At 37.1% G+C, this 26,845-nt stretch overlaps 1 protein-coding gene across 2 annotated transcripts in view; it reads left to right on the top strand.

Annotated features, from left to right (window-relative positions):
• The window catches only part of STK39 (serine/threonine kinase 39), a gene marked incomplete at its 5' end in the record, with an annotated part of 73,571 nt that extends 49,403 nt beyond the window's left edge, over positions 1-24,168 (top strand). For both annotated transcript variants that reach the window (XM_084209507.1, XM_084209506.1), the window contains 4 exons: positions 8,092-8,144; positions 9,992-10,060; positions 21,465-21,529; positions 24,047-24,168. In XM_084209507.1, the coding sequence (XP_084065633.1) occupies positions 8,092-8,144; positions 9,992-10,060; positions 21,465-21,529; positions 24,047-24,121 (262 nt within the window). In that variant the 3' untranslated portion in view covers positions 24,122-24,168. The remainder of the gene's footprint in view (positions 1-8,091; positions 8,145-9,991; positions 10,061-21,464; positions 21,530-24,046) is intronic.
• Between the last annotated feature and the right edge of the window lie 2,677 nt (positions 24,169-26,845).

Raw genomic sequence — 26,845 nt, 5'->3', positions numbered from 1 at the left:
TGACAAGAATTTAGCATAGGAGTAGACTTTTCTGGTGAAGCTGATTTACTGTAAAGAAAAAGTTTGTCAGGATGAACAGATGAAACCTTTGAAGATGTTAAAACAAATCTTAGGCTTTTTACCATGCTTCCCACTCTTTTTGATAAGCTAGTCAGGATCCATGATTTTTAGATGGATGAAATACAGATTGTAATTTTTGTGGTGGCCAGGTGTCTTTGTGGTTTACCTAAAAGTCTCCTTTTGTTTGACAGTAATATACTGACAGGTGATCGGCGCTGTAAAACTCTGAGCCAGTGGGATTAAGAGGATGTAGACTTCCAGACAGTTTTTGATTCAACATGATTAAAACTTTCTTTGATTTGTATAAAGTCAAAAGTTTCTGTGTGCCTTCCTCTCAAAGCCTGTTTTGTGCACTGGGGAATTACAAGATTCTATTAAAAAACTCCATATACCTGTAGAACTTGTTGTAAGTCTTTAGTCTTGATTTCATAAATAAAATCACTTTTCTAGAGCTCTATTCTGAAACACCCCCAGCCTCCTAGCAATGATAGGCCTTTCATGCTTTCTGATTTAAGGAACTGACATTTTGCTTCGAGCATCGTGGCTATTTTTCAATGCTGTACTTGAAGAATTTGTCACTGGAATAACAGGTTATAATCCCTCTTCTTGCGCACCAGGCATGCAGAAGCATACAAAGCAAGGCTTTGTTTGCTTAATCTCTGAGTTGTTCTGGTATTTCTTATCAGTCAGGCAGATGGTGTATCACTTCAGTCATGCAGCTAATACAGGTTTGACTTCCTTAAAGTGTGCACTGATCAATAATATTTGGTATCAAAACATAGAGAGATGCACTCAGAGTGGATAAGTTAAATTACAGGCAAATCCAGAAAGGCAACTATAACCACAATGCACTGTAATGTTTAACAAAGTGACCAAATCATGTGCATGTTGTCCTCTCTGTTATTGAAATGCTCTCTGAATACTTCCTGGTGATTTTATTTTTTTTTTTTTACATTACTGATGGTCTCTGTACTTAATTCCAGTTCCTTCTAGGAAAAAGTCTGTTTCAGATCACTTCTGGTTTCTACCAAGCATTAAGATTTTGCCACATTAATAAATTCTAAGTATAATTGTGTATGCCCTTCCTTGTATTTCAAGTAGTTGTTAGAAACTGATGCTTTTCAGAAGTTAAATCTTTACCACTGCTCTTAAAAAAACTTCTGTGCTACTTCACAGTAATTTCAGAGGGAAAAAAACTCATGATCAATATTGCCATCTTTGCTGCAAAAAAAAAACTTGATAGCTTTTTGCCAAAGTTATTCCCACTGCTGATGTATGAGAGCAGGTAGGAAGTGTGAATTTCAAAAAAGATGATGCAAGTGAATACTGCTTTTCACTGCCTGTGCAGTGAAATGAGTCACTGATAACTGAGGCAAAAAATATTGTTTCAGAATTTGCTGCTTGACTTAGCTGGAAATGAACATAGCAAGTCAAAAAATTGAAGGGCTTTTAATGTTCTTCTGATTTAGCTTCTGGCATCAGCAACTACAGAAAGAGAGAAGCAGCATATTTGGATATAGATATATTTAAAATTTCTCTAGTTCTAACACTTCTTTGTCATAATATGTAGACTTGAGGCTGTAAACCATGGATTGAGAGAAAGGACTTAAGGTATATATGTCACGTCTAAAATGTATCAGTTTTCTTGTGTTTCTTCTGTCACACATTTTCTAAGTTTCACTATCATATCCCATCCATTTCTGCTAGATGGAAAGCACTCTAGCTTCTTTTGAGTCTTAAGCAATTTGGACCTATCAGCTATGGACAGAAGCGTTGTAAAGACCCCTCCTGAGGGAGGAGCTATCAGCTGCCCTGGAGCTTTGGACAGCGTTCCTTGCTGATCTGATTGTGACCATAACAATTCTCTTGGTGGCTGATTTTTTAACGTGCACTTGCCTTTTCTGTATCATAAGTGGCATAGAGACAGTAAATCTTTAACAGGTAACTGCTGCTGTCTCATTCCAACAGCTTATCAGCCAAATGACAACGTTTCATTTTGGCATTATGTTTTCCACTCTTGAAAGCATCATTTGGCTGTGCTTTGCTGTTAGTGTTGCTGCTACCTCTTGATGTGTACTGATTAACAAGTATTGCATCATCTGAGGGATCTGCTCTTTACCCAAGATCATGGGATGATTAAATAGTAGTGGCATTTTTTTTTGTGTATTAAACTGTTGAGTCCTATAACTTGATCGTGAAACATGATATATTAAATGTATTTCCTTCCTCCAGTAATATCTATAGAGGGAGCTAAGTTGTAAACTCATAGAATTTTTCCAGAACCACTAAGGTAAATGGTAAGGTTTTGATGAACTTAAAATAATTATTTGGGACACATTTTATTAACACAGAGAGATTTTAGTCCCATTCCTCTTGATGGGAATCCAGAATCAGAAGCAAATTCAAACATCTCTTTTGCTCTTACCAAAAGTTAGCAGCAATGCCTTTTCATTTAATTTAGAATTGACCTGAAGTAATTAAAAATAAGTAGAGCAGAGCCATCTCCACAGTGCTGAAGAGGCATGATCTGCTCTTGATAGTATGGTAATTTGTAATGGAGGAGCCTGGGTATTGATTAGTAAATGACAGCTGAGCATGGGTGTTAGAAATAAAGGGGTTTACACAAGCATGTGGTGAATCCTCAGGAGGCTAATGCTCTGTTCTGTTGTGTTTATAGGATCCCACAGGAGCCTTCGAGTTCTGGGTCACAAAATTACATTAATAAACATAAATTCCTCTTATTCCTGCTTTGGTTCATCTGTGTGCATATTATCATGATTTCAGAAATCAAGAAAGTGGGGGCAGGAGCAGAAAAAAAGTGAACTGTGGTTTCTGTTGAGGTAGGAGAGGATTCTCACTTGCTCTGCCCTAGATTAATAGCTAAATTCCACAGCTGAAGCATAAGAAAATTTTAAGGCAGAGAGCATAAATGTATAGAAGATTGAGACTGAGATTGGCTAAAAATTGGGATGAATGAATTTGTTTACTTGTTTATTCCAAGATTTTATTCCCTCATCCTCTTTATAATATTGAAAGTAAAGTGCCAGTTTGTATTTCACTGCTGTGTGTTTATTAACGATGTAGTGTAAATAAGGTTGAAATAAAGTTTTAATTAATCAAAACTGAGGTAATAAACAGGTACTATGGATCATCAGTATAGGTATTTAATACTGAAAATTCTGCTTTTAATAAAACACCTGTGAAACAAGCTAACAGTGTGAAAACAAGGCTACACAGGGGAACTGTGTTTATCCTGGGCTTTTTGCCTTAAGCAGGTGAAAGAGAAAAATGGGTGACACTTTATTGAGAGAAGGCAGATGACCTTTTGAAATTTGAGTGACATTTGGCGAGGCCAAACATTTGTCTCTCCAGCATTTTTTCCAGCAAGAAAGAAAATGCAAGTAAAATTTCTTTTAAACAAACCTGCAAACCCCACTCTGCTGTGCTTTTCCCCCCTCAATTATATTTCTTGCATTGTATGCACTAAGATCTTGCCCCAGAGATGTAGAATGAAAATTGGATGAGTACAGCTCTAAGATGTACAACCCACCTACCATTTTGATGTGAACTTCCTCTTTCTCTGCAGTCTAAATGAGCAAGTCATTTGAATTCTTCTGTGGTTTTAATTACATCAACTGCAGTGAGGTAGCACAAATGCCAAACTGCTCGCCCTTGCTGCTTAGGCTGTGCTGTCCTGTTTTTTCCATTCTAACTTTGCCTCCATGGTAGTTTCAGTGCAGTTAAAATTTTAGACGGTAGGAACATCTGTGAAATTTTGTACAAGTGAGTTAATTGGGTTTTTTTTTAAATTTTTTTTTTTTAAGCATGTGTTTTTTGTTAAAGCACACTGACTTGGCCAGTGTCATTAGTCCCTGATGGTGGGGGAGCTTCTGTCCTGGTGGGAATAGGGCTTATTAGGAATATGAGGAGGGGAAAACTGACTGGTGAAGGGTGCCATGTGGCACCACTGTTATGGTGCTTCTCATAAGGGAGTTTCTACAGTTTTGTTTAAAGATGAGCTTATTCTGGTTCTAGAAAAGAATACATATTCTGCATTCTGCAGTTGTCTCTTCCAGTCATGTGTCAGCTGTGGTGGTTTCCATTCTGTCAGTATCTGCATTCTTGGACGCTTAGCTCCCTACATCAGTCTTTGGAAACCACATGTGATGATTGAGTAGCTGAAGTCTGAAAATTAGGCAAGCAATGCAGAGACAGAATGTGGATGTTCTTACACACCTGCACACACACACTTCTTTTGGTTTACCTTGTCTGAGAATTTTTTTCTTACAATGGGAAGGAAGAATATACAGTTATTTAGCTATGGTAGGATGCATCTCATCCAGGAGTACAGACTCTCCCTCAGGGCTGTATGGAAGTTGCTGAAGCTTGTGTGAAATAGAAGCTGATGTTTTTTATAGCTCTGCATAAGAAATGTTGGATAAATTTGTGAGGGTAGAAAAGGTGGCAAGATTGAAAGAAAATCGACTGCTTGATACATAATCAAAGTGTTCCAGCATGTTTTAGTCCAAAAGTTTAATTCCAAGATATCTCATTTTCTTGAATTGCATTTACATGATAGACATTCTGTTTTAAAGGACAAAAGAAATGATGACATTTAATGTCTCTAATTTACAGTTGTATCATTACAAAAACAATTTTCTATTTTAATTCAACAACACACATCTTTTGTCAATCATGTGGAACAGAGATAATTGACTGTAGCAGAAATCATGCTATCATTAGGTAATTATTTGAAGGCTTTTATCTTTAAATGCAAATACCCGAAATCTCTCTCATGTCTTACGATTTTGTCAGTAGAACCATGTCAATCTGAAAAGTTGCATAATTTGTTTATTCTCTAATCCTGATTTTGGTCAATATTAGCAATTTTTTGCAAATAACTTCCTTCAAAACAGAATATCTTTCTTTTATATCCTAATGACAGGATTGCCAGAGTTTGTAGGTGAGGGGCTAAGTGGGTGGCCTTTGCGCTTTTTCTACTTCCTTGAGGAAACATTATTCCCTTGAAAATCAGTTTTATCAATCAGTCTTGGTGTGCACATCAGGTGGTTCTGATGAAAACAAAAAACCAGTGAAAAGTTGCAGAACATACTTTCATGAAGTGGGAAGTTGTAGATTCTGAAATTACTTGGCTGGTAAGATGGTTGCCAAATGTCTTAGCATGGCATGCTTTGGTGTCACCCTTATTCAAAACATTTAGAAATCTTCCTGTTGGAGGTGAGTGCATAATGAAAATCAACTTCAAGTGAATAAAAATGCACAAAGTACTTAAAATTTACTACTTTTTAAAAAGAGATGAGGGATGGGCTGGTTTTATCCATGATAATCAAGGTATATTAGTCTGTAATGGCACAGAGCTAGAAGCACATAAGAGGTATTATCAGAGATGGTATAAAGGTCTGAGTCGGCATTTTAAAACAGAAATAACTTTTTCACAAATGCATTTGAGAAAATAGGAACCATTAAGAAATGATGAAGAAGATAAAATTATTAATCACAAAGATACTAAGTGCCTTTTTTCTAATCTTATTTCTATATAGCAGAAATCAAGTCTGTATGCTGCTGCATGATAAGAGTGTAATGGATGTAAGAAAAAAAAAGGAAAAAATGAAATGCTGCTTGGAAACTCTGCCTACAAATAAATCAACAAATCCAAACATTTTTCACCAAGGGAACTAGCAAAATAATTTGCAGTTACAGTGACATAAACTAGAACCAGAGATGTGTCTAAAGGCTGGAAAAGAACATGAGGAGCTTTTAGGGGAGAACTGAAGTGCATCTGCTATTTGGTGGATTATATATTGGGATAAATAATTTATGGAAATCAATAAATGTCTGGCAGGTAATGGAACAATAAGCAAAAGCACTTATAGGCTTCTAGCAAATTAATCTTGCCAAACTTGCATTGTTTTTCTTTCCTGAATAGTTGTATACCATTATAGAGAAAGCAGCAATGTCCTAAGTTCAAAATAGTTCAGAGTGTAACAATTCTCAACAGCAAAGTTGGATTGCTGAATACATATCAACTTTTAATGAATTTTCACCTTGACTAAAAGAAGCTGTTTTGACTCCTTAACTTTTTATTTGGGATATTTTGGAATTTGGAGACAAAGTAATGTACACCCCATGTGCATCCTGTATGAGGAAAGAGTGAACAGGAGCAGCTCATCTTTCACATAGCTGTGAAAAGCTGGTAATTTTCAGAAGAGTTCATAATTGGTGCTTTTTTAAATGGTAGATGTTCTGCTTATGGGAGGTCTGTGGAAAGATATCGTTAGAGAACCTAATGGATTAGGTTTCTTGGTCATAGGATCAAAATGGTTTGGCTCAGAAGGGACCTTAAAGGTCGTCTAGTTCCTGCCTCCTGGTTTACCTCTACAAAGGTGTGAAAGTCTTTATTCACTTGATTTATTTCTTCAAAAGTGTGTGCAGGAAATGAGTATTTGAGTTACATCACACATTTCTTATTTAAGAAAAATGCTAAATTTCTGTGCGTTTTCCTTTTTTTTGGAAAGCAGTTTTTGTCAAAAGGGAACTTGGAGATAGGTCTTAGGCTGATGGTTTTTATGTGTAATTTTTTTTGTTGTTGTTGTTTGTTTTAACAGAAAGTCATCCACATTTTTCTAGGAGAGAGAGAAAGAAGCTGGCTAGCTTTGTTATCTGCAGCTTTGTGTTAGTGATCTTAAACTCCTATAGTTCTCTATTTAGAGTAGAATTTTGGGAACCCAAAACTCCTTCAGCTTTGAAGCACTTAATAGATTCAGTAAATGAGTACATTTCATTTTAAGTACTGCATGTGGCATACTCATTTTTCAGGGTTTGCTATCTTGCTGTTGTGTGTGCTGTCAATCATTCTGGGTTTTGTGTTTCTGCATGTCGCTGGTTTTGGCTCTGTAATATTCTTAGAAGTATTTAGCGAGCAGTAATAGATGTAAGTCACAGCTGAATATGCCTGCCTATTGGATTTAATTTTCCCACAGCAAGACTTCATGGCCTGGTATGCTGAAATAGGAGCTTGCATACAGTTTCCTTGCTGAGGAGAAGAATAATGAACTGCAAAGCACATTCTGTTGCTATTAGCGTTTCAAGTGGATCGAGCTATTCATTAGAAAAGAGCGGGCTCCAGCAATTACATTCCTCCCTGTGCTCAGCTGACTTGTCATTTCCAAAAATGAGATGGACGTCTGTTTTGCAGAGGCTAATGTTTTGTTGATGGAAGAAATTATTAACTAAACCTGAAGCTGTAAGCATGCATGGAATGCATGTACACATGCATGGAATGGGGCACAGTGTAAGGCTGTAAAGAAATTCTTTAACATTGCTATTAACTCCCTTAAGACTTGTATCACACACTGAACTGGTTAAAACACTCTTTGTGGCAAGCAGGAAGACAAGAAACCTTGGGATTGAACATTTTACTGCTCATTTTATATGTAGGTGGAACCTCACTGCTGAGACAAGGATGGTCAGTGAAAGAATTTACTCATTTGGAGCAAAGAGTTTATCCTTTTATAAACAGTGTGCATCACCACTACTTTTCAGCATGTAACATTTACTGAGACTTTGTCTCTTAAAAATTTTTGTGTAAATGTGATCACAAATGGGGAGCTTTAAGTCCAAATGAATATTCTGTTGTTCTTGGAGTATAAGGTATCTGACCCAAACTGTGTTGAACTATTAGAGTCAATATGGCAGAATGTCCTTTGAAGACGAAAGGGAAAATATTTATCAGATGAAAAGGAAGATGAAAAGGAAAATATTTATTTTATCCTTTATGGTATTGAAAGCATTTTCAACTGAAGCATATTTTTCTGCTACTTTTTCCAAAATACTGCCATGAAAATGCAGTAGAGTCTTTCCAGACTGGGTGCTTTGGGAGAGCAGTATTTTCAAGGAAACACAGGCTACAAAAATGTGGTTGTCAATGCCAGAGGTATTCTTTGGGTGTAGGAACTGAATAGTAGTTCTGTTCTTCATTACATTTTAATGTATGCACTGACTGTTTTTCAGGAACTCCAGGAAAGAACTTAATGACATACGGTTTGAGTTTACTCCAGGCAGAGGTAAGGCTCCTGCAACTGAATTATTCTCTTACTGCTTAAAAAGGCATTTCAGAAATGCATTACTGCTTATGCTTAATGCAGACTGCCTCTCTGGAATGTTTCCTACTGTGCAGAGCTTTACATTGAACCTCAGTGGAGTAAGAATTGCAAATGTATGTAAATTCTAGTGGCAAGGTTGCATAATATATATATTAGAAAACTTTATTCACAGTATACTTGTATCAATTTAATGTCTTATTGAAATGATCTATATGGTATATAAGATCTTGCCTAGCAAAATTTCCATTTTCACATTTGGAAAACATCGTAGGAAATAGAATATAGAAGCCATAAAAGTGTATGTGGTGATGGTAGTAATATTTAAGTTTCTTTCCCTTTTATAATAAAAGACTTGCCTATTAACAAGTATAAAGTGCACACCATTTTTTAAATGCTTCATCTGAAAGTTTAGCTGTATCTCTAGTTTTAGCATTATCACCAGAAAGAAATTCTGGTATTGAAACTTTAAACTCTACTGCATACTTATGGAACTGTAGGCTTTCCAGTGCTAAGAGCTGTAAGAACTTGCACAGTTGCCTTTGTTCGAAAAACACCCAAGTATTCCTGGGATGATATGCACAGAAGGCTAATATTTTTGAGCAAGAAGGTATCATCCTTGTTAAGCTGCAACCCTTTGAACTATGAACCTATTTTATATTCCTTAGAAGTCAGTATTCACTTTATTTAGAGAAGCCTTCAAAGCTCTTTCACCTAAAATTAAATCCAGGTTGGAAGAGGTGTCTCTTTCACAGTAAATCATAATATCTTTCATGTGCAGTAGTTCTGTGCATGGATTTATTCAGTGTTGTTTACCTGCTTTTCTTGTTGATTTTGGCAATGAGTAAAAACAAAAAAGGCCTGTTACTTAATTGGGCACAGAACATCTCCGTTTGCCAGAAGAATTACTTGGGAAGCAGTTACTTAAGCCATTTGGGAATTCCTACTTGGTCAAAAATAGGAGGATAGACCAGGACTGTTCCTATAGTCAGTCACTGAGACAGCCAGAAGGCAGCTGTGCTTCTCATCTCCAGAAACTGCAGCTGGCTCAGCTACCTTGCTTTTCACCTGTGTGTGTTTCTTGAGGAAATGATAAAACTTTGTTTAACTGCCTCAAAGCACGAGCTCCATTAGGGTGTTTGGTGCTGGGGCCAGATTACAGTTGAAATTTAGCTGGAATTTAAGCTTGCTCATGCTGTTCCTGCCTACTTACATCTAAGCCTTCTAAGGTCTTTATCCAGGGCAAGTCCTAGTCACAGGGACTTAGGAATTCACCCACTCAGGTACAGCAGTTCATAGGAAATCCATGCAAAGCTTTGAATTTCCTGATTCACAATACTTAAAAGCTATTTGAAACCTAGATCTCAAAATAATGACTTCATGTAAGTCCTTTACACCACTTGTAACAATCAAGAAAGCCATGTCGCTGTCTAGATATGCAGAACAATGAAGGGCATAAAGAAAACAGTGAAAACCACACTAAAGCATAGTTTATTTTCTTGGTTGGGAAGATACTGAACATGCACAGTGTGTACAAGGATGTAGCTAGATAGGAGAGAAGTGCTGGTGGCCAGGAGAGGTCTGTAGGGGGTGTGCAATGAATCAAGTCATTACCTTATGTGATTTGCTGTGCAGAGGCTGATAAGATAATTATCTTTTTTTCCTGCTAATTAAAGATAATATTGAATTCAATCTTGTCTCCATGGGTGTTTTGGAGCTAAAATATATTTTTTGTTGAAGTGCATTGGATGACTGATACTTTTTGTTGTTTTTATGGACTCTCACACTTATTCCTTTCACCTTTTGGACAGACACAGCAGATGGCGTTTCTCAGGAGCTGTTCTCTGCAGGCCTGGTTGATGGGCACGATGTAGTTATAGGTAAATTACATTTTTGTTTGCAATTATGCTCTTGTGACAAGTTTGTGTTAAATGAATGTGAAAAAATGTTTTCTCTGATGCTGGTTTTCAGAAAATCTTTTTTGTCCTAATTTTGCTTTCATGTATGCATAGTTCAATCAACAAGGCAATTTGGATACCAGTCCAAGAATTGCTTTTGGAAGTCAGATCTCTTCAGTGGTTTGAGAGGGATGATATAATATAGCTCTCCTGAAGGATTATTGACAATTCTATGATTGAGCATTTTTGTGATAACTTCACGTTTTGTGCAACAATAAAATGATCTGTCAGTAGGATATTGCAGTGTGCTTTGGCGACTCTGAAGTTAGTCTTCTGTTTGGGTTCATACAAGGAGGAGCAAGACAGTGTTCAAGACCTATGGAAATTGCATCTAGTGGTGTTATTTCTGTGGTAAAAAAAAAAAAGGAAAGGTAATCAGAAATGTTTTCTGCTGGTTGAAAGATGCTTCTCTATTTTTCTATTCCAGGCTTAGTAATGTTTTAATTTTTTTTTCTTGAAATTCAGTGCTTCATAAAGATGATTAATTTGGAAGTGCTTATTTCTCTGCATCTTCTTCCTTTCTTCTGGATGCTCAAGACCAGCAGATGTATAGTCACCAAAATCAGAGGGGGATAGTATATGTTAGATGAGGGAGAACTGACTTGAGGAATACAACCAAGTCAATTCTTGTGTTGTGGTCAAAAAAAATTCTTATCAGTAGGTTAAGATTTCCTTACCAAACTCCTCAGTGGTATGGAGAGTGTTTCACAGCTCCAGAAGTTCATTACTGGCCTGGAAGATTCTCTAAAAAACATTCTCACTGCATTTGTAGTTAAACTCCTTCTGAGAGAAGCCAGTACTTTTGGCTTTTTGATGTTCAGAATACAGATTAATTCTAGCTGATCTAAGAACTAAAATTCTTATCTGATCTTTTACCTTTATTTCTAAAGAAAAAGTATTTTAGGGAGGCTTGCAGATGATACAAGCTGTATGCACTCTAAAGTCACTTCTACTGCATGGTTATTTTTAGTTTATATTAATCTTTTATTTTGTTTATATGGTGGGGTTTTTATGATGTAACTTACCTCAAGCTCCACAGGCACAAATTCTTGAGTGAATTTGTGTTATAATCTTGTGTCTACTTCACCTGTGAAGTTTTCAAAAATGTTTGGACATAGTTACTTTCCTAGAAAATTACTTCAGATTTCATATTTTCCTGAAGGAAGATTTCTGCAAAATGTAATTTTGCTTTTAATTAAGTAAAAAATTACATTTGCCCTTTGTTAGAGTATTTCACTGTAACAGTACAGTCTTAAGAAGTGTTTCAGTTTAAAGCCAGAGGTCATATAAGAGAGCAGATGGTGCTTAAAATGTAAATCTGTTTACAAAATTAATTTTCTGAGTAAAATTATGCTAGCACCTTGTTCATTCAAAAGGATTAAAATCTTCCTATATAGGAAGAAGGGAATAGTATAGAAGAACTTGGTTAACCTCCTTAACCAGAACTGATTCCATTAGTTTCCAGATTGATAAATTGGAATTGATAAAATTCCAGGTGATAAATTACCTTTCATTTTTTAGCTGAAGCAGGCAGAAATTCAGCCACTGTAACCTGAATGAAAACAAGGTTCTGAGATAGTCTCATGAAAATTGTTCCTGTAGGTTCTTTTCATGGATGTTAAAACATATAGAGACATGGACAAAAGAGGAAGGTGAAAATACCTGGTTTTATGTTGAACTGAATAACTTGTTGCCATAATGGTGGATCTTCTGAAAGGACATTTAAATAGGAGTCAGCAAATACTGTTGTGGAAGTATGGCCATGGCATGTGTGAGCTGAAGTTGTTAGTGTATAGAATTTAAAAGCTGACACCTTAAGTTCTATAGAATTTGCTTCTAAACATCAGCAAGCTTCACCTTCTGAATCTTGCTGGATTTGTTCCACTTAACACAGGCTTCCCAGGAAGATTTCCTTTCTGGTGTACATGAAGTTCAGCTGCCTGTTCTGCAGAAAAGGAGAAATCCCAGCTTGATGTTTGGTTTTGGCTCTGATCGGCTGGTTTCCTTTCCTTTAGCATTGTTTCACAGAAGGTCCCTAGATCATGGGAATCAGCACAGAGATTTGTTTAAAAGCAGACTAGAGTTTGTGTTTGCAGAGGGGAATGAGCCTTGGAGCCAGTGGTATCTTGCTGATGAGGTATTTTTATGCAGAAATGTCTATGTTAAATCAGATCTGGAATATTTTCAAAATTCCTTTTGAGATAATGTATCTCTGTATGCAATACATGTATATTAGCTGGTAAATGTTCATCAGGTAATGCTTCATTATATTTTTAATACCATAAGGAAAACTCAAATCATATCAACAGTCAATTCTGCTGAAAATCATGTAATTGCAGTCCTATTCCACTGGTATATACAATATGCATATAATTACAATGAAGCCTTAGACTACAGTTAATTTTCTGGAGTCCTTGCTTAAATTTCAGAACCTGAAGGTGTATTTACAATTACTAAATTGCAGTATATACATAACCACCACCCCCTTCCCTTCCTGAATACTGCTTAAATAAAAGCCTTGATGTCCATGAAGAAGAAATGTGAAGTTGCCCTCTACTATATTAATGTACCTTTTAAAAGATGTTTTTGTCAAAAAGTATCTCTGACTACTTTGAGCATCATAGAAGATACACCTTCACTTTTAAATACATGTGACATAAACCACTGCTGAAAGTCTTTGTTGGAGATGTTGGAGATATCCATTTAGCAACCAGAGGAAAAGCTTTTAGGCAGTTAAAAATAAAGCTTTCTGCTGAAAGGCCTAATGTGCTTTGAAGAATCAGCTGAAAACCCAACAGATTGTATCTTGTAATCAGGTCATATTTTGAATGTAGCAAGCTTTTTCATCAATATCTTGAATCTTTTCTTAGAAGTGAATACAATAGATGCCATAATAGTTTGATACAATTACTTGGTAAGCAAACAGAACTTAAATTAGCATCTAGATTAATAAAGAAAGCCCAGCATGGCCGTGGATAGGGTAATGACCATGAATTCAGAGAACATGTATTGGACCAAATCCAAAATAGCATTCTTTCAAGGGCTGCTAAACAGCAAGTAATATATACAACATAATGTAGCAATAATATATAGTTACCAATTACTCCCAGTAGTAAAGCATTTGAAATTGGAACAGCTGACTATCTTACAGTATGATGTCTGCTGATGCTGAAGGTATTTTCATACTAAAATAGAATGATGAAAAAGCACCAGCCCAGTTTGTTAGTACAGTTAGCTTATGGTGGCACTGATAATCCACATTCCTAGAAAAGCCATGGACTTACCCAGTAAATATCCTTTTGCTTTCCTAGGTTTTGCTCTGCATTTGCTTATACCTCGTTTTACTTTGTCTTTTTAGAGTAGACATCTTTGAAATGATGATGAAGTGATTTTGACTTTGAATGAAGTGATGACTTGTTTAACTAACTCCAACTCATCTCACTGCAGTTAGGAAATGGGATAGAGCTGCACGAGTGGAAGACATACTGCATATATTTTTGTGCTCAAAGAGCAGTATGGGTGGCTAACTGGAACAGCACTAGCATTTGAAGGCACCTTAGGTTTGTCATTTAATATCAGTGATATTTTGAAGTGCAATGATTTTTGTAATATTTAGGAAATATTTTAGAAGTTTTGTTTGTTTTACTTGTGATTCAAACTGAGTGAAATAACTGAATTTTTAGTTAAGTGTATCACCGTTTTATTTATTCCAAAGCTCAGTGTACCCATAAACTTTCTAATGAGAAAATGCCTTTATAGATTCTTACTAATTAATTTCAACTAAATTAGATAGACTAAATACGTTGTGTTTACTTTTAATATATTATCCAGAAAGAAAACATATAGATTTAATGAAAACCTGACTGTATTTTCAGGCATTTTGTAGAAACCTATGTGCCTTCAACATGTGTACATAACTCAGTATCTCTTTAGCAAGATATGCAAATACATTACAAGTGGAAGAATATCTCTAAAATCCCTGGGGGCTTTAACAAGGACTTAAATATTTCAACACATCTGGCTCATTTAGAGCTAATGCACTGAAGGGTGACTCATAATGATGAGACTGCCTGGAGTTCTGGAAGCTTGAGGTGCACCTGCAGCTAATGAATTTTTGTTTCTAATTGCACCTAAGTTATTTTAGACTTTCTATGTTGGACATAAAAGGTGCACTGGAGGAAGTGAGTATTGTGTGAAGCTGGCAAGTTTCATGGAAGTTCCCACTGTGATGAATTTTCAGTGTGGTGAAAACATAAAGGTTCAAGGTGCAAAAAACCTTGTGTTAGGTGAGTAATCACTGTTGCTGTGGTTTATGGGAGAACTATAAAATGTGATATAAGAAATTCTCCAAGCGTGCAAATTATTTTTCATGCATACATATGTGTGTTCATGTGTCATAGTGAATGTGCCTTTCTCACAGCCATGATAAAGTAGCTAATAATTTTTAGTTATTTTAAAGATTAAAAAAAGGTAGAATTGGCAACTGCTTTCAAAGAAAGTTCCTTTTTTCAACCTGCAGTCCACCAGTTTCTACTTAAGTGTGCAAATGAGGAATAAATCCATGTGGTTATTAGTGGGATTCGTTTGAGTTTTGCCTGATACAGTAAGTGATAAACCCTCAGCCCCTCATCGATCTGAATCAAAGTTTCGATGACTTTCCTTTCTAGTTAAGAAGAAAACAAAACAAAAACAATTGTGAATTTGAATCAGAAATTGCAAAAGCAGCAATGTATGTAATGTTCCTGTTTTCAATAGTAATTTATTTGCTGTTCTTTATTTCCTTGGCATTCACTTCTCTGCCAGGGGCTACTATGTCAAAATAAGGATTTATTGAGGTTCTTCAAACTAGATGTATTCTATTCCAGAGCCTAACTCCAGCACATCAGGGAGTCTTTTCTAAATATATTCTTCTTGTTTCAAGTTTCAGATACAAGGTATTGAAGTAGCCTGGCTGCTGTTTAATCTTCTTAATAGTTTTGTCAGAACATTATCTATAATTCATAGCTGAACTTGGGACAGGAGGACTTGTGAAGACCTGATAGGAAAAGGAGATTGCAAAGTAATAATATGCATAGCAGAATATGACCTGCCTTATCTCTACATAGACCTTTATTTCAGATCTAATCCAGCGTGATGAAGATACTTGTTAGAGCTGTCTTCACTATCTGGATGATTATCAAACTGTTGCCAAAACCTGTGTCTGAAAACTAGCACTTGCTTTCTACATTCAGTCACAGGGAAATGATTTTTTCAACCTACTACTCTCATTCTTTTGTGTAGAGAATTTAAGAGAACAATTTACTGTAATATCTCAGGCTTTTTAAATAGCCCTACTAATAGTGCTGGGCAGCAGGTTTAAATTTTTATTATAAATGTTCATTTGAGAATAGACTGAGGTCTAGAACGCTCAGGATCCTCAAAATGAAGGGGAAGTGATGAAATATGTATATACTCATCCCTCACCTGCCTAAATAATCTACTCCATTAGGCGCATGAAGAATCAAGGTCTGAAATATATAAGTATTTAATTACCCAAATATATTCCATTTATACTTTTAGAAAGGAAACTAGAATATCCTTTTACTTTGTTTACCCTTTTAGTTTGTTTTAAACAAAGAGTGGTTAGCCTAAGCATTTTTCACATCCTCTGGGGGAAGGAAAATCAATTTGAAATATCAACCCCCATTTTTTTATAAGTTTCTGGGAAAAGGTACAATTTTCCAGCTGTACTATTAATATTTTAATTTATCAATAAAACCAATTGTCACAGTTATGGTCTTTTCTTTTTTTTTCTATTCTCACAGACTGTAGAATATAAAATGTTTCCTTGGAATCAGATAGCCATACTAAGTAAATGAGAATTTGGGAGCTTGATAACATGTTATTGGAATTGATATAGGTAGATTTCTAGCACTAACTTATGCCACTTTCTATTTGGATACAGTACTCCTGTTTCATAAAATATACTGCTTCTGTTGGGTGCAAATTTTTCCATCGGTTATATAAAGAAAAATTGCAACTTGTATATTACTTTACCAATCCTCAGTTTTCCAGTTTTTGCCTGTGACCCCTGGATATCAATACTCCATGTTAATCGATCTTAATTCAGTTAATGTGAAGACATTTGAAGTCTGCTATTAATTTGTAAATGTGTTGAGATTTTTTTTTCTTTTTTAGTTTGAGCTAGGGTAAATATTTAAAATCTTTATTTGTGGGTAGAAGTCAATCAGGAATATATGCCCCTGATGTCTGCCATTCATTTGAATAACCTAGGGTAACTGGTTAGTTGTTAAAGCTTTGGTCCCAGCCAAGTCTCTTTTTTTTCCTTTTGGAACAAGATAGCCTGGTCCAAATGCTGTTTAATATCCTTAATGTCTAAAATGACATGAACCAGCCTAAACCTAGGATGTCTGTATGAAATAAGAAATTAATACAGTACATTAATACAGCTCAGAACTCATATAAACCACAGAGCTGAAGTGGTTTTAATAATTGTTTTAAAATGTGAAAAGTGCAGGTAGAAATTGTTCACTAGGATCCCTGTTCACTGGGATGCTGTAGGAGACCATTTCCAGTCTCTGTGTTCCTTTCAAAGCAGAACTGCTTTGGCCTTCTGTTGTCCTGTACCTGCCCTCTTTAATATGTGTTTTCTGATGGTGAGGCTGCAAAATGAGCTGTAAGAAATTATCATAGTATCAAAAGTTGAAATGGAAATCATTTCCACTATCTTTTATCTATATCTACTGATTCAGCAACACACTTTGAGAATTCAGACAAATTTGTGAGCCTTAATCTCCCTTTGATAAATTACTAATGACACACTCTTCATAAATAATACATTTCTAAATGTTTTTAATGCTTCTGCCAAATCAGTGTCCAATAGCTTTCTCAGAAGAGAAGCCAGGTTTGCTGTTCATCTTTCTGCTTTATTTTATTTCTTACAAGAATCATGTCTAGGTCCTTGCAGTCCTTTAGCAATAAACGCTTGCTGGTTAGCTGCCACAGATCTTCAAATGCTTTAACATTTCCCTTGCTACTGAGCAACATAAACTGAAAGGATGTTTTCACAGCATCCTGAATGGTTGAACTAATGGAATCACATTACACTTAAGTGACCTTTTTGATCTCTCTTTGAAGGGCCCTTTAATCTTTCAAGGCACACAGTTGGTGAGCTTTTAGATACTAACAAGACAGAGATCTGGAGGAATTGTTACCAAAAGCTCTAAACACTGATTGTTTTCACTGTTTGCATAATATACTATAATACAGTACTATCTAGGTTTTAAAACTTAGTTTTGACTTTGTTCTGAACTTGCAAATGCATGAAAACCACTGTGTAGTATGAAATATAAATGAGTGCATAGATTGCAATGAACATCTTGCAATATGTGAAATGGCCTCAAGAGCGTGCATAATAAATTCAGCACTTTGGAGGAAAACCCTACCAGGAGCTGAATTTTTAGGAGTGATAATTCCACTTAAAAGTATTCCCTGCTACTCAGTTACCCTGTGTCCTAAGACCTATACAGAACACAACATTAATCCTCAAGCCAGCAGACTCCCAAGGCAGTTAATTATGGTGAGCTCCATGTATCAGATGAAAATGGTAAAATAACTGCCTACTGTTGGGGAAGAGGTAATATTTGAAACAATCAGCAGGAAAGCCAATAAATCTGTGGAGGTTTGAGCTTGTCTTCTCTAACAGCCGTACTGTTGATGAAGTAGGGAGCAGTTGAAGGTAGCTATTTTTTATAGACTGAGTTTATACTACATAAAAAATATTTCACTTCTAACTTATTAAAAATATTTTTCATTTTCTCCAAGGTTATAATTTTTCTCTTTTTTTGGTGACAGTAATTTTGTGCCTGAATAATACTTCCCTTTCCTCGTATCTGAATTTCAGGATTACAATATGCACTAGCTTTGCAAACTGTTGAACCTAAGCATGAGTTCATGAGCTATTTCCGAGGTTACCCATCCATTCTTTGCAAAATGGAAAAGTAGATGAATCATTATTCTTTTGACAGCACCCCAGAAATATCATCTCAAACTTTAGATTCTGCTTGTGTCTGTGTTTATGCCAGATGGCTCTGGCTTAGTTGGCTGGGTGGGCATTGTACTGGAAATAGTTTAACTGTACTTCATATAGCTTTATTTACTGTCTCATTAATTTTAACTTTTCCAGAAGTTTTCCCTCTCCAGAAGCCATTAGGGTTAAGTTTCATGCCGTGTTAAGAATTTTAAGTAACCAGAGAGAGAGTACTTTGTCACATCACAGGAGAAAAACAGCTATTTGAGACTGCCCAAAGTTTGGTTATTGTTTTGTATTTGTAAGATCTTGAAGGTGGCCTTTTTTTGTTCTATTATCTCATATCAATCACTCATTTAAAAACTGTAATTTATGTTGTTGGCCAAAATATAGCAAAGAGTAAGTAATTTGCATTATATACATGCAAAAGCCTCTAGTTATATGTTTTTTTTAAAAATTTATTCCATCTGCAATTAACACCCGGTGTTCTGTATATTTATATGCTGGGTTTGACCTTTTCTCCTATTGCATGTTCTGCAAGTGCAGGCTTGTTTTGTCAGAGTGGCACAACCATTTGTCACTGAGCAAAACCTGCAAAAGAACCTGGAATGATTTGTGGTGTGTAGGTTGATTACATGTCCTTCAGAAGCCTTCTGAAGAAAGTGAACAGGACCTCATTTATTGTTGTAAGCAACAAAAAGCCTCTTGTCCTAACTGCTGCTAATGTCTAAAGAGAGCTTTTGCTCCAAGGCATGATTTGAAGTATACTCTATTTACCTGAGGCTACTGCTGGCAAAGATTTTTCCATCACCACTTAATTTTTTCCTGTTCATGTTTCTTCTTCTGACTTTTATAGGTGCATGGCCATAACATATTGAGGAAACACTTTGCAAAATAAAAGAGTATAGAATATCCAGGTCTTGTAGAAACAGTGAATTCCCAACAGGAGTTTAATTATCAATTAGTTCTGCTTGCAGGTGCTAATCTATGAATTTCACAAGTACAGCATCCAAGCCATGACTTCAGATTATTTCAAAGAAAAATGGCTTTGTCAATAGGAACTGCAGTATACTTAACTTAGAGATAAGGTGTAAAGAGATGTGTATTTTACAATGCTCTTCATTTTTCCAAATAGTCTAAGCACCAGTGGAGAAAACAATTCCGGCCTCTCTAGAAAGCCCTAGTATGAAACCCCTTTTCACTTTAGGGAGAGTGTTACTGTATTAAATTGATTTTGTTCACCAACTTGCAATGCAAGAATTGTTGGGACTGTGGGGTGAGGAAAGGTAGTGCGAATGGGATGGTTATTTTCCTCACTGTGGTTTGCAGATGTGATCAGGTTCATTTAGAAACTGAGCATTTAGAAACTTCAGTCTCATTTGTCATATTTAAACCAAATTAGAAATTTGCACGTGAACTGTACTAGGAGGGTTACAGGAGTGGTACGTCAGTTATATTTACTGCAAATGATATCTTTAATTGCATTTAAAGTAGGATGAGTTTTCAACTGTAGAGTATGTTGTTGTATTTTTAATTCTGAGAATGTCTTCACTGTATGGGATCCCCAGACCTTCTGGAGAAATAACAGGAAGGGACTGCTGGCATTCAGGAAGGACTTTAACCTGCTTGGATGGCTTCTACTGCCTGTGCTGCAGGCTCTGTTTCCAGTGGAATTTACCTAAACTAGGGATGCCATGGACACCTGCAGTTTATGGGTTATGTTTTTCTTAGGTGACTTCATCAGGAGCCAAAGGATTTCACTTACCAGTTGAACCCAGATTTTAACATTTTAGGTGCAGAGAGACACATCCAAAGCTATGTACTTACTGAGGTCCTAAAAGGTTTGGCTTGCATTAAGGTGAAAAGAGTAATGATTGTCTCATCCCTAAAGGTAATGAACCATATTTTAAACCTTCCTGAAATACTGACTTTAGGTATCCAAATTCAGACAGTTGCCCCTAAGTTTTGCCTTTGTGGTCTAAATGAGGGCAAGACTTAGCAAAACAAAAGCAAGGAGTTAGAAAAATGAAAAAGACACCAGCAAGATGGTATGGTTTTGCTACATAAGTATGTGCAAATACTTGGCTCTTGGTCGATGATAATTACATGTACTTTCAGATATTGCAGAAAGAGTAGGCTTTTGGGAGGATTTGCATTCATGGTGGCTTGACTGACTGTGATTAATGACATTATTTTGGCTAAATGATTGCCTTTCTGTGAAGGCCAGAAAATGTAAAACACAGTACCAAAGTCAGATGTGAAATGCTAGCTGTACTTGAAAATGCTGAATATGTATGATTAAAATTGAAAAGTTCTCTTTGTAGGAAACTGCAGGTGCGACTATTCTTAATGTAAACTTGTATTCTAATATTATGGGCTCTTTAAAGGTGTGCTTTCTCATTTTCAAGCATAGCCTGAAAATATGTGACATTTTGCCCTTATATCCTCCTAATCTTCTGTTTGATTACACAGGTCCCACTCTCGCTATGGTCCATCAGAAAAACAAAAATAAAGCATATTTAATATGTAAAACTCTCTGACTTGAGTTCATATTAAAAGTAAAAACAAGTGAATAAATAAAACTGTATCTTGTTGCCTTTTACTGAGCACTGTTCTTGGCTTTCTTAGGAATAATAACCATTCAAAATACCACTCATTTCTGATACAGTGTTTAAGTAATAACAACAACAAAGTAATTAACATTAACTATTTACATATATTAAAAATCCAATTTTTCTATTTTTACTTGGAAATTTTTAATCTCTTCCCTGGTAAAGAATCAATCAGGAGTGGGGTTAGGGTTTTTACAGACTCGATAGATCCCAGATGCCCCTTAGCCAACTGTGTGCTAGTTCATTAAAACACTTGCGGATCATGGGCCGCTGTTTGCAAAAGCACTAATAATACCTTTGCCAGTAACTGCCCAAGGGCAGCTGGAAGCTTTGCTCCTGGGAGAACAGCCCAGCAGCACGCTGATTTGCCGTAGCTGTTCCACAGCAGGGTGACATCAAATGAAAGGCTGCCCTTCCTTAAGACATGCAATATGAATCATGCAGAAACATGCAACTGAATCAGTTCATATAGTCACAAAGTATCAGTGACCCTGGAAAAAAGGAAGTAGGATTTATGGCAGCCCAACTGCCCCCTGAAACAAAATCTAGAGAGGGATTAAATTATTCAAGTGGTAATTTACAGACATGTATATGTGTAGAATTAAGGAGAAGATTCAACAAAAGCCTTGATATCAAGTTGAATGCAATTTTCTGTAAATAATATTTTTTAGTCTTATTTTTACAGTTGCTGCTAACTTACAGAAGATAGTAGATGATCCAAAGGCCTTGAAAACATTGACTTTTAAGTTGGTAAGTAAAAGCATGAATGGAAGAAACAAACAAGTTATCACAATATTCACATAAGAATCTGGGTTCTATCTCAGTTACAGATACTTACTTGAATAAATGTATTGACAGATAAAGTGACTGAAATTTCCATGTATTAGAGATAAAGCTTAAACCCTGTTTTGACAGGACAGTGCCATAACTGCATGGGGAAGGAGGTTCAGTCACATGAGTTCTGAGGGGGCCTGAGGTTTAGGTGAGAAGCTGCAGTAAGAAAACCCCTGTAAAGAATTGCAGAAACAAGTAAAACAGAGAAAACTGTAATAGCTAGGTTTACCCTCCTTCACTCCCATCCCCTTAGCTCTACCCTGGCTGAAGTGTCCTCTGCTGATGGACATATTGTTCCAATCCCATTTTTTCAAACACCTGCCCCCAGTTTTCTTGCATGTGGGTCACCTTCCCCACTGCTTACCTCTCCTTAGTTCTTCTTTTTGACCTTCTTTCAGTTGACCATCCACACCTGCATGTTGGTCTTTCTCCACTGTATTTTATTGTTGTTTCTGCTTCTCCACCTCTTTCTATCTTCTGTATGTATGTCATCAGATCCTGGGTTGGGGCTTGGGACTCGGGACTCCTTTCTGTGCTGCATTGGATGGATCTTAATTTTGGTCAATATTGATCGTAGCATGATAGATTTAATTTAATATTAATAAATTTAAATTGCAAAAACTTGAGCCAGAATTGATGCGCTGTGTTGTTTTTATTTATTGTTAAAATTAGGTTGAAAAATGTATATACCAAAAGCTACTGAATTTTTAGTTATGCAAATACCAATTAGCTTTCAGCACCTTTTGCTGAGTGTGACTCAGTCACACAAGAGACTAGACTGAATGTCTGTTAGATAAGCAGGTCTCCAGAATCACAGCTTTGTTTATAAAAGCAGCTGCTGTAGAGAGCCATTTTTAGACCTAACTGATGATGATATATTAATTCAAGACTGTTCTTCCCATGTCATTCTTTATACAGATCTGAAGAGTTTTAGCTGACTCATTTGAACTCATTTTTTCTCTACAGTGCAGTGAAATCCCCTGAACTTCCACATACATTCCTTGTGAGAAGGGGTTGGGGTAGGGGAATAAAGACATGTAACTCAAATTCATTTCTTTCTCTGGCCTTTGTTATAAATATAGCCTAAAAGCTGCTGCTTTTCTTTTTGCAGTTGATCTGTGCTCTTGCTGTCTAAACATCTGACTTGGCTTTATTGTGTAGTAAATGGCATCTCACCAAGAGCATTTAGGTAACAGTTACTCCAGAGGCTCTGAGAAGCCTGGGTTTTTCATTCCCACACTTCAAACAGAGGCTTGTGATTCCAAAATGTAATACCCCATAGTATCCATATTATGTATGTTGAAAATTTAGGTTGGGATATTTTTTTTCTAATTTTTGGTGATTCTGTTGGATTTATTGCTGAGGTTTAGGCAATATCACATAGAATTTCAGATTCCAGTGAGTGAATGCTGATATCATCCTGCTCCTTACTATACTCAGTATTAGTAGACAATCCAAAATCAATGTCTTTGTCCCTGTTGTAGTTAAGTTCCACTGGATGGACATGAATTCTGGAGGTTAATTTTTAACCTTAGTTTTTTCCTCATACTTTTGACCTAAGTTTCCTTTGGATTAATTCAATATATGTTCTGTTTGTGCTTATTTCTGTATTGTGTAGTGAAGTTGCTAAGTGAATTGTTGCCTGTGAGAACTCTCTCATATCTTTGTATGCATTACTGAGTCTTTGTTACCTCATAGCAAGATCTCACTGGACTTCTGAGAGCTCTTAACCTCACAGCACATGTTCACCAACCAGTTTTATTAAAGGGTTCAACTGCTACTAATGCAAAAAAGAATCAAAAGCTTTTTTATAGGGTGGACCAATTGTTCTGTTGGAGATATTTTGTGATATGCAAAAGAATCTGAAAGCATCTGTCATAAGTAAGTTAGCATTGCACACTTTTAATCCAATTCTATTAATATTTTGACTTATCTACCATACAGATAAAAATGTACAAACCCCTTTATTTAAAATCTTCTTTTACTGAAGACTGCTTCAGTTTCTTGTTTAAAAATTCAGCTGGTTGGTCAACTAACTTGCTGGCTGGACTCATGAGACATTTGCTGTGTACAGCACAGTGGCAAAAAGTGGATTCTATACATGCATATTAGATGCTCTTCATGAGTGAAAACTGTTTACTCCCATGAAAAAGCAAATTTGGCTCCGGTCTGGAAAGTTTGGTTTAAAGATTTTGGGTATTTCAGTATCCATTTTACAGTATTTTTTCCCATAATTTTTAATATTGACTACAAGAGTTTGCTAAAATTAAGGATGCAATTGATTGCATGCTGACTGAACAACATGAATCAGTCTGAAAGCTTTCCTTCAATCAAGCTGTTTGCTGACTGGGTGATACGGGGAAACTTTATATCCTGGCTGTCAAGTGCTCCTTTGTAGCATGATATACTAAACATTTCTGTTTGTATTTGCAGGCCTCTGGCTGTGATGGCACTGAGATTCCTGATGAAGTGAAACTGATTGGTTTTGCTCAGTTAAGTGTCAGCTGATGTCTGTCCCTTGACCCCAAGCCGAATTGTGAGATTGCGAAAAAGCCAGCTTAGATGCAAAGGAAAATTAATGCACCACACACGGAGTTCTGCTTCATTATCTAGCAATTCACAAAGTCAGAACAAGCAAAGCCCACAGCTACACCGCTGCTGTTACCGTTCAAAATGCTCCTAAATGTCTCTTAGCAGTTGATTTGGATTCCCCCAAAGTGAAAAGCCTGTGGAAATGCTCTCAGGTAGCTGTATTTATTGGTTACAAAAGGAACTTTCTATCAAGCTTACTTCTTTCATAGACTTTGAGTGATACTATTTTACCTGTACTTGTGGTTGATAATACTGCCTCTGTTCTGTTACATTTAGAAATTAACACACATATAAAAGTTTAGAAATATTAGCCAAACTTGAATTCTAGTTTAAAAAATGACTGTGAATTTTATTTTTCATATATTTATGCATTACACATACTAGTAATAAGGAAATTATTTGACTTGATTATGTGCTCTTTGCAGTTAATCTCCCACTATTTAAAAAAGCTTCAGGTATGTCTTTGAAGTATTTGATAACTTCTAGGGGTTTTTTGAAATCATTTGATCCGGCATTAGCAAGCTTTTGTTGGTTGTGTGTCAAAAAAACAGTCCACAAACTGATCCTCAAGGGAGTGGGAGGTGCCTTGCAGATATTAATGTTTTAAGAATGTGCCTGAGGCTGCTTATATAAATAATCTCAATTTTCTAGAAGTACCATACATATGGTACAATAAATATAAATATATATAGTTATCTGAGCGAGGAGGGGATATACAGTAGCAAAGGTGTTAGAGTATTTTGACTATGCTTTATTGGGGAGTCTATGAGCTAGAGCTACTGTGAGCTGTTGTTAAGGTTGAACGCTTACTGTGTCCATCTCTGATCTGACTTACCCTTAATGATAGAAACCAGTTTCATACAAGTGAATAAAAACTTGAAGAGTGGAACTGAAGCTTTATTTGAAGTTCTGCTAAATACCAAGGTGGAGTGAAAATAATAGGGCTTTGTGCAATGATCAAGTAAAATTCTGTTACAAAGAAAACACTTCAACCCAAGTAGTCCTCTGCTTAACCTGTGACATAGATGTTATGGACCTAGGGAACCTTAGAAAGACTTCCACATTTGGAGACGTGTTTCTCAGAGGTTACACTTTAAACTACTTCCTAGTTAATCCTAGATAAGTGGCAGCTCTTTAATGTACTGAAAATGGCAAATATATATTGTTAAGAGAAGTTATTTATAATGCCTTGTCATAATCGTTGAGGTGTAGAACTATTTGCATACGACTCAATGTAATCCCATCCCATCCTACTGTTTACATGATGATTACTCCAAGATGACTGCAAAGATTAAAAAAATAAAATTAAAATAAAGATGTATTGCACAAACTGATTTGTATTTTGAGTTTCCATTCTCTGAGTGGATTACAGAGTTATTACAAAAGGCTGCTGCCTTTTCTTAGTTTGGGAGCAGCAGCTGGGGAGGAGGTGGAGGGCAGGGTTGCTTTGGCTCCTTGCTCTCCAGGGCCTTGCCGAAGCCATTTTTAAGGCTCCCAAGGGTTATTTCAGGGAATCAATGGTTTTCTTGGGGCAGGCCCTGTGCTGCTGGTTTGTCCGGAAGGAGAACGCGAGGGCCCGGGGTGGGGTCGGTAGCCCGGGTGAGGCGCGTTGGGGCCGGTCAGGCCTCTGGGGCTGCTGGTGCCCGCCGAGCCCCGGGGCTGGGCTGGCTCCGGGCAGCCGTGCGGCGGCGAACAGCGGGTGAGGCAGCCCTTCCGCAGGGCCTGGGCACTCTGCGGGCCCGGGGCTGGGCTGGCCAACAGCGGGTGAGGCAGCCCTTCCGCAGGGCCTGGGCACTGGCTGCGGGCCCGGGGCTGGGCTGGCCAACAGCGGGTGAGGCAGCCCTTCCGCAGGACCTGGGCACTGTCTGCCTGCCCGGAGCTGGGCTGGCGAACAGCAGGCGAGTCAGCCCTTCCGCAGGGCCTGGGCACTGTCTGCCTGCCCGGAGCTGGGCTGGCGAACAGCAGGCGAGTCAGCCCTTCCGCAGGGCCTGGGCACTGTCTGCGGGCCCGGGGCTGGCCGTGGCCGGGGTGCCGGGCAGGGCTGGCCCGGCTGTGCGGCCTGAGGGCGCAGCGCGGCCGTCTGTGGGGCAGGCCGCGGTTCGCAGCTGGCTGTTCACCTCTGTGCCCAAGTGTGAGTAAATAAAAAAGGTACCTGAAACGTGCACATACCAGTGACCCAGGTGATAACTTACAGCACTGCGATGGGGAGGGATAAATTCTGAGCGTTGCTATGGGATTATATTTATGTATTTTAATACATAAATATAATCCAAGCATTGCACCGTTATTGACTAATCCACCTGTACTACTGCTACAATACTTTTTCAGATGAAGCGAATGTTCAGGGTAGCTTCTTCTTTTCACTTCTGGAAAAAAAAGTGGAACATATATAGAATATATATCTGGATGAAAATCATGTTCCACTTGCTATACACGTCCCCAGAAGCTGGGAAAAAGTGTTGGGAAATGAGGAGCAGCTGTCAAAAGTGCTCGTCTGCTGTGCTGTTGGGGCTGCAGGAGGTATCTACATAAAGAATCTAATGCTTTAATTGAGGCAGTCAGCCGTATTGTACCAAGATAAAGTTGTAACAGTTTTTGCTCACTTGTGGTCTGATGCAGATACATGGTGATGCTTCTGTG

This window comes from Fringilla coelebs (assembly GCF_963513975.1).
Source record: "Fringilla coelebs genome assembly, chromosome: 7".
NCBI classification, from domain to species: domain Eukaryota; kingdom Metazoa; phylum Chordata; class Aves; order Passeriformes; family Fringillidae; genus Fringilla; species Fringilla coelebs.
This window is presented reverse-complemented; position numbering and strand designations above follow the sequence as displayed.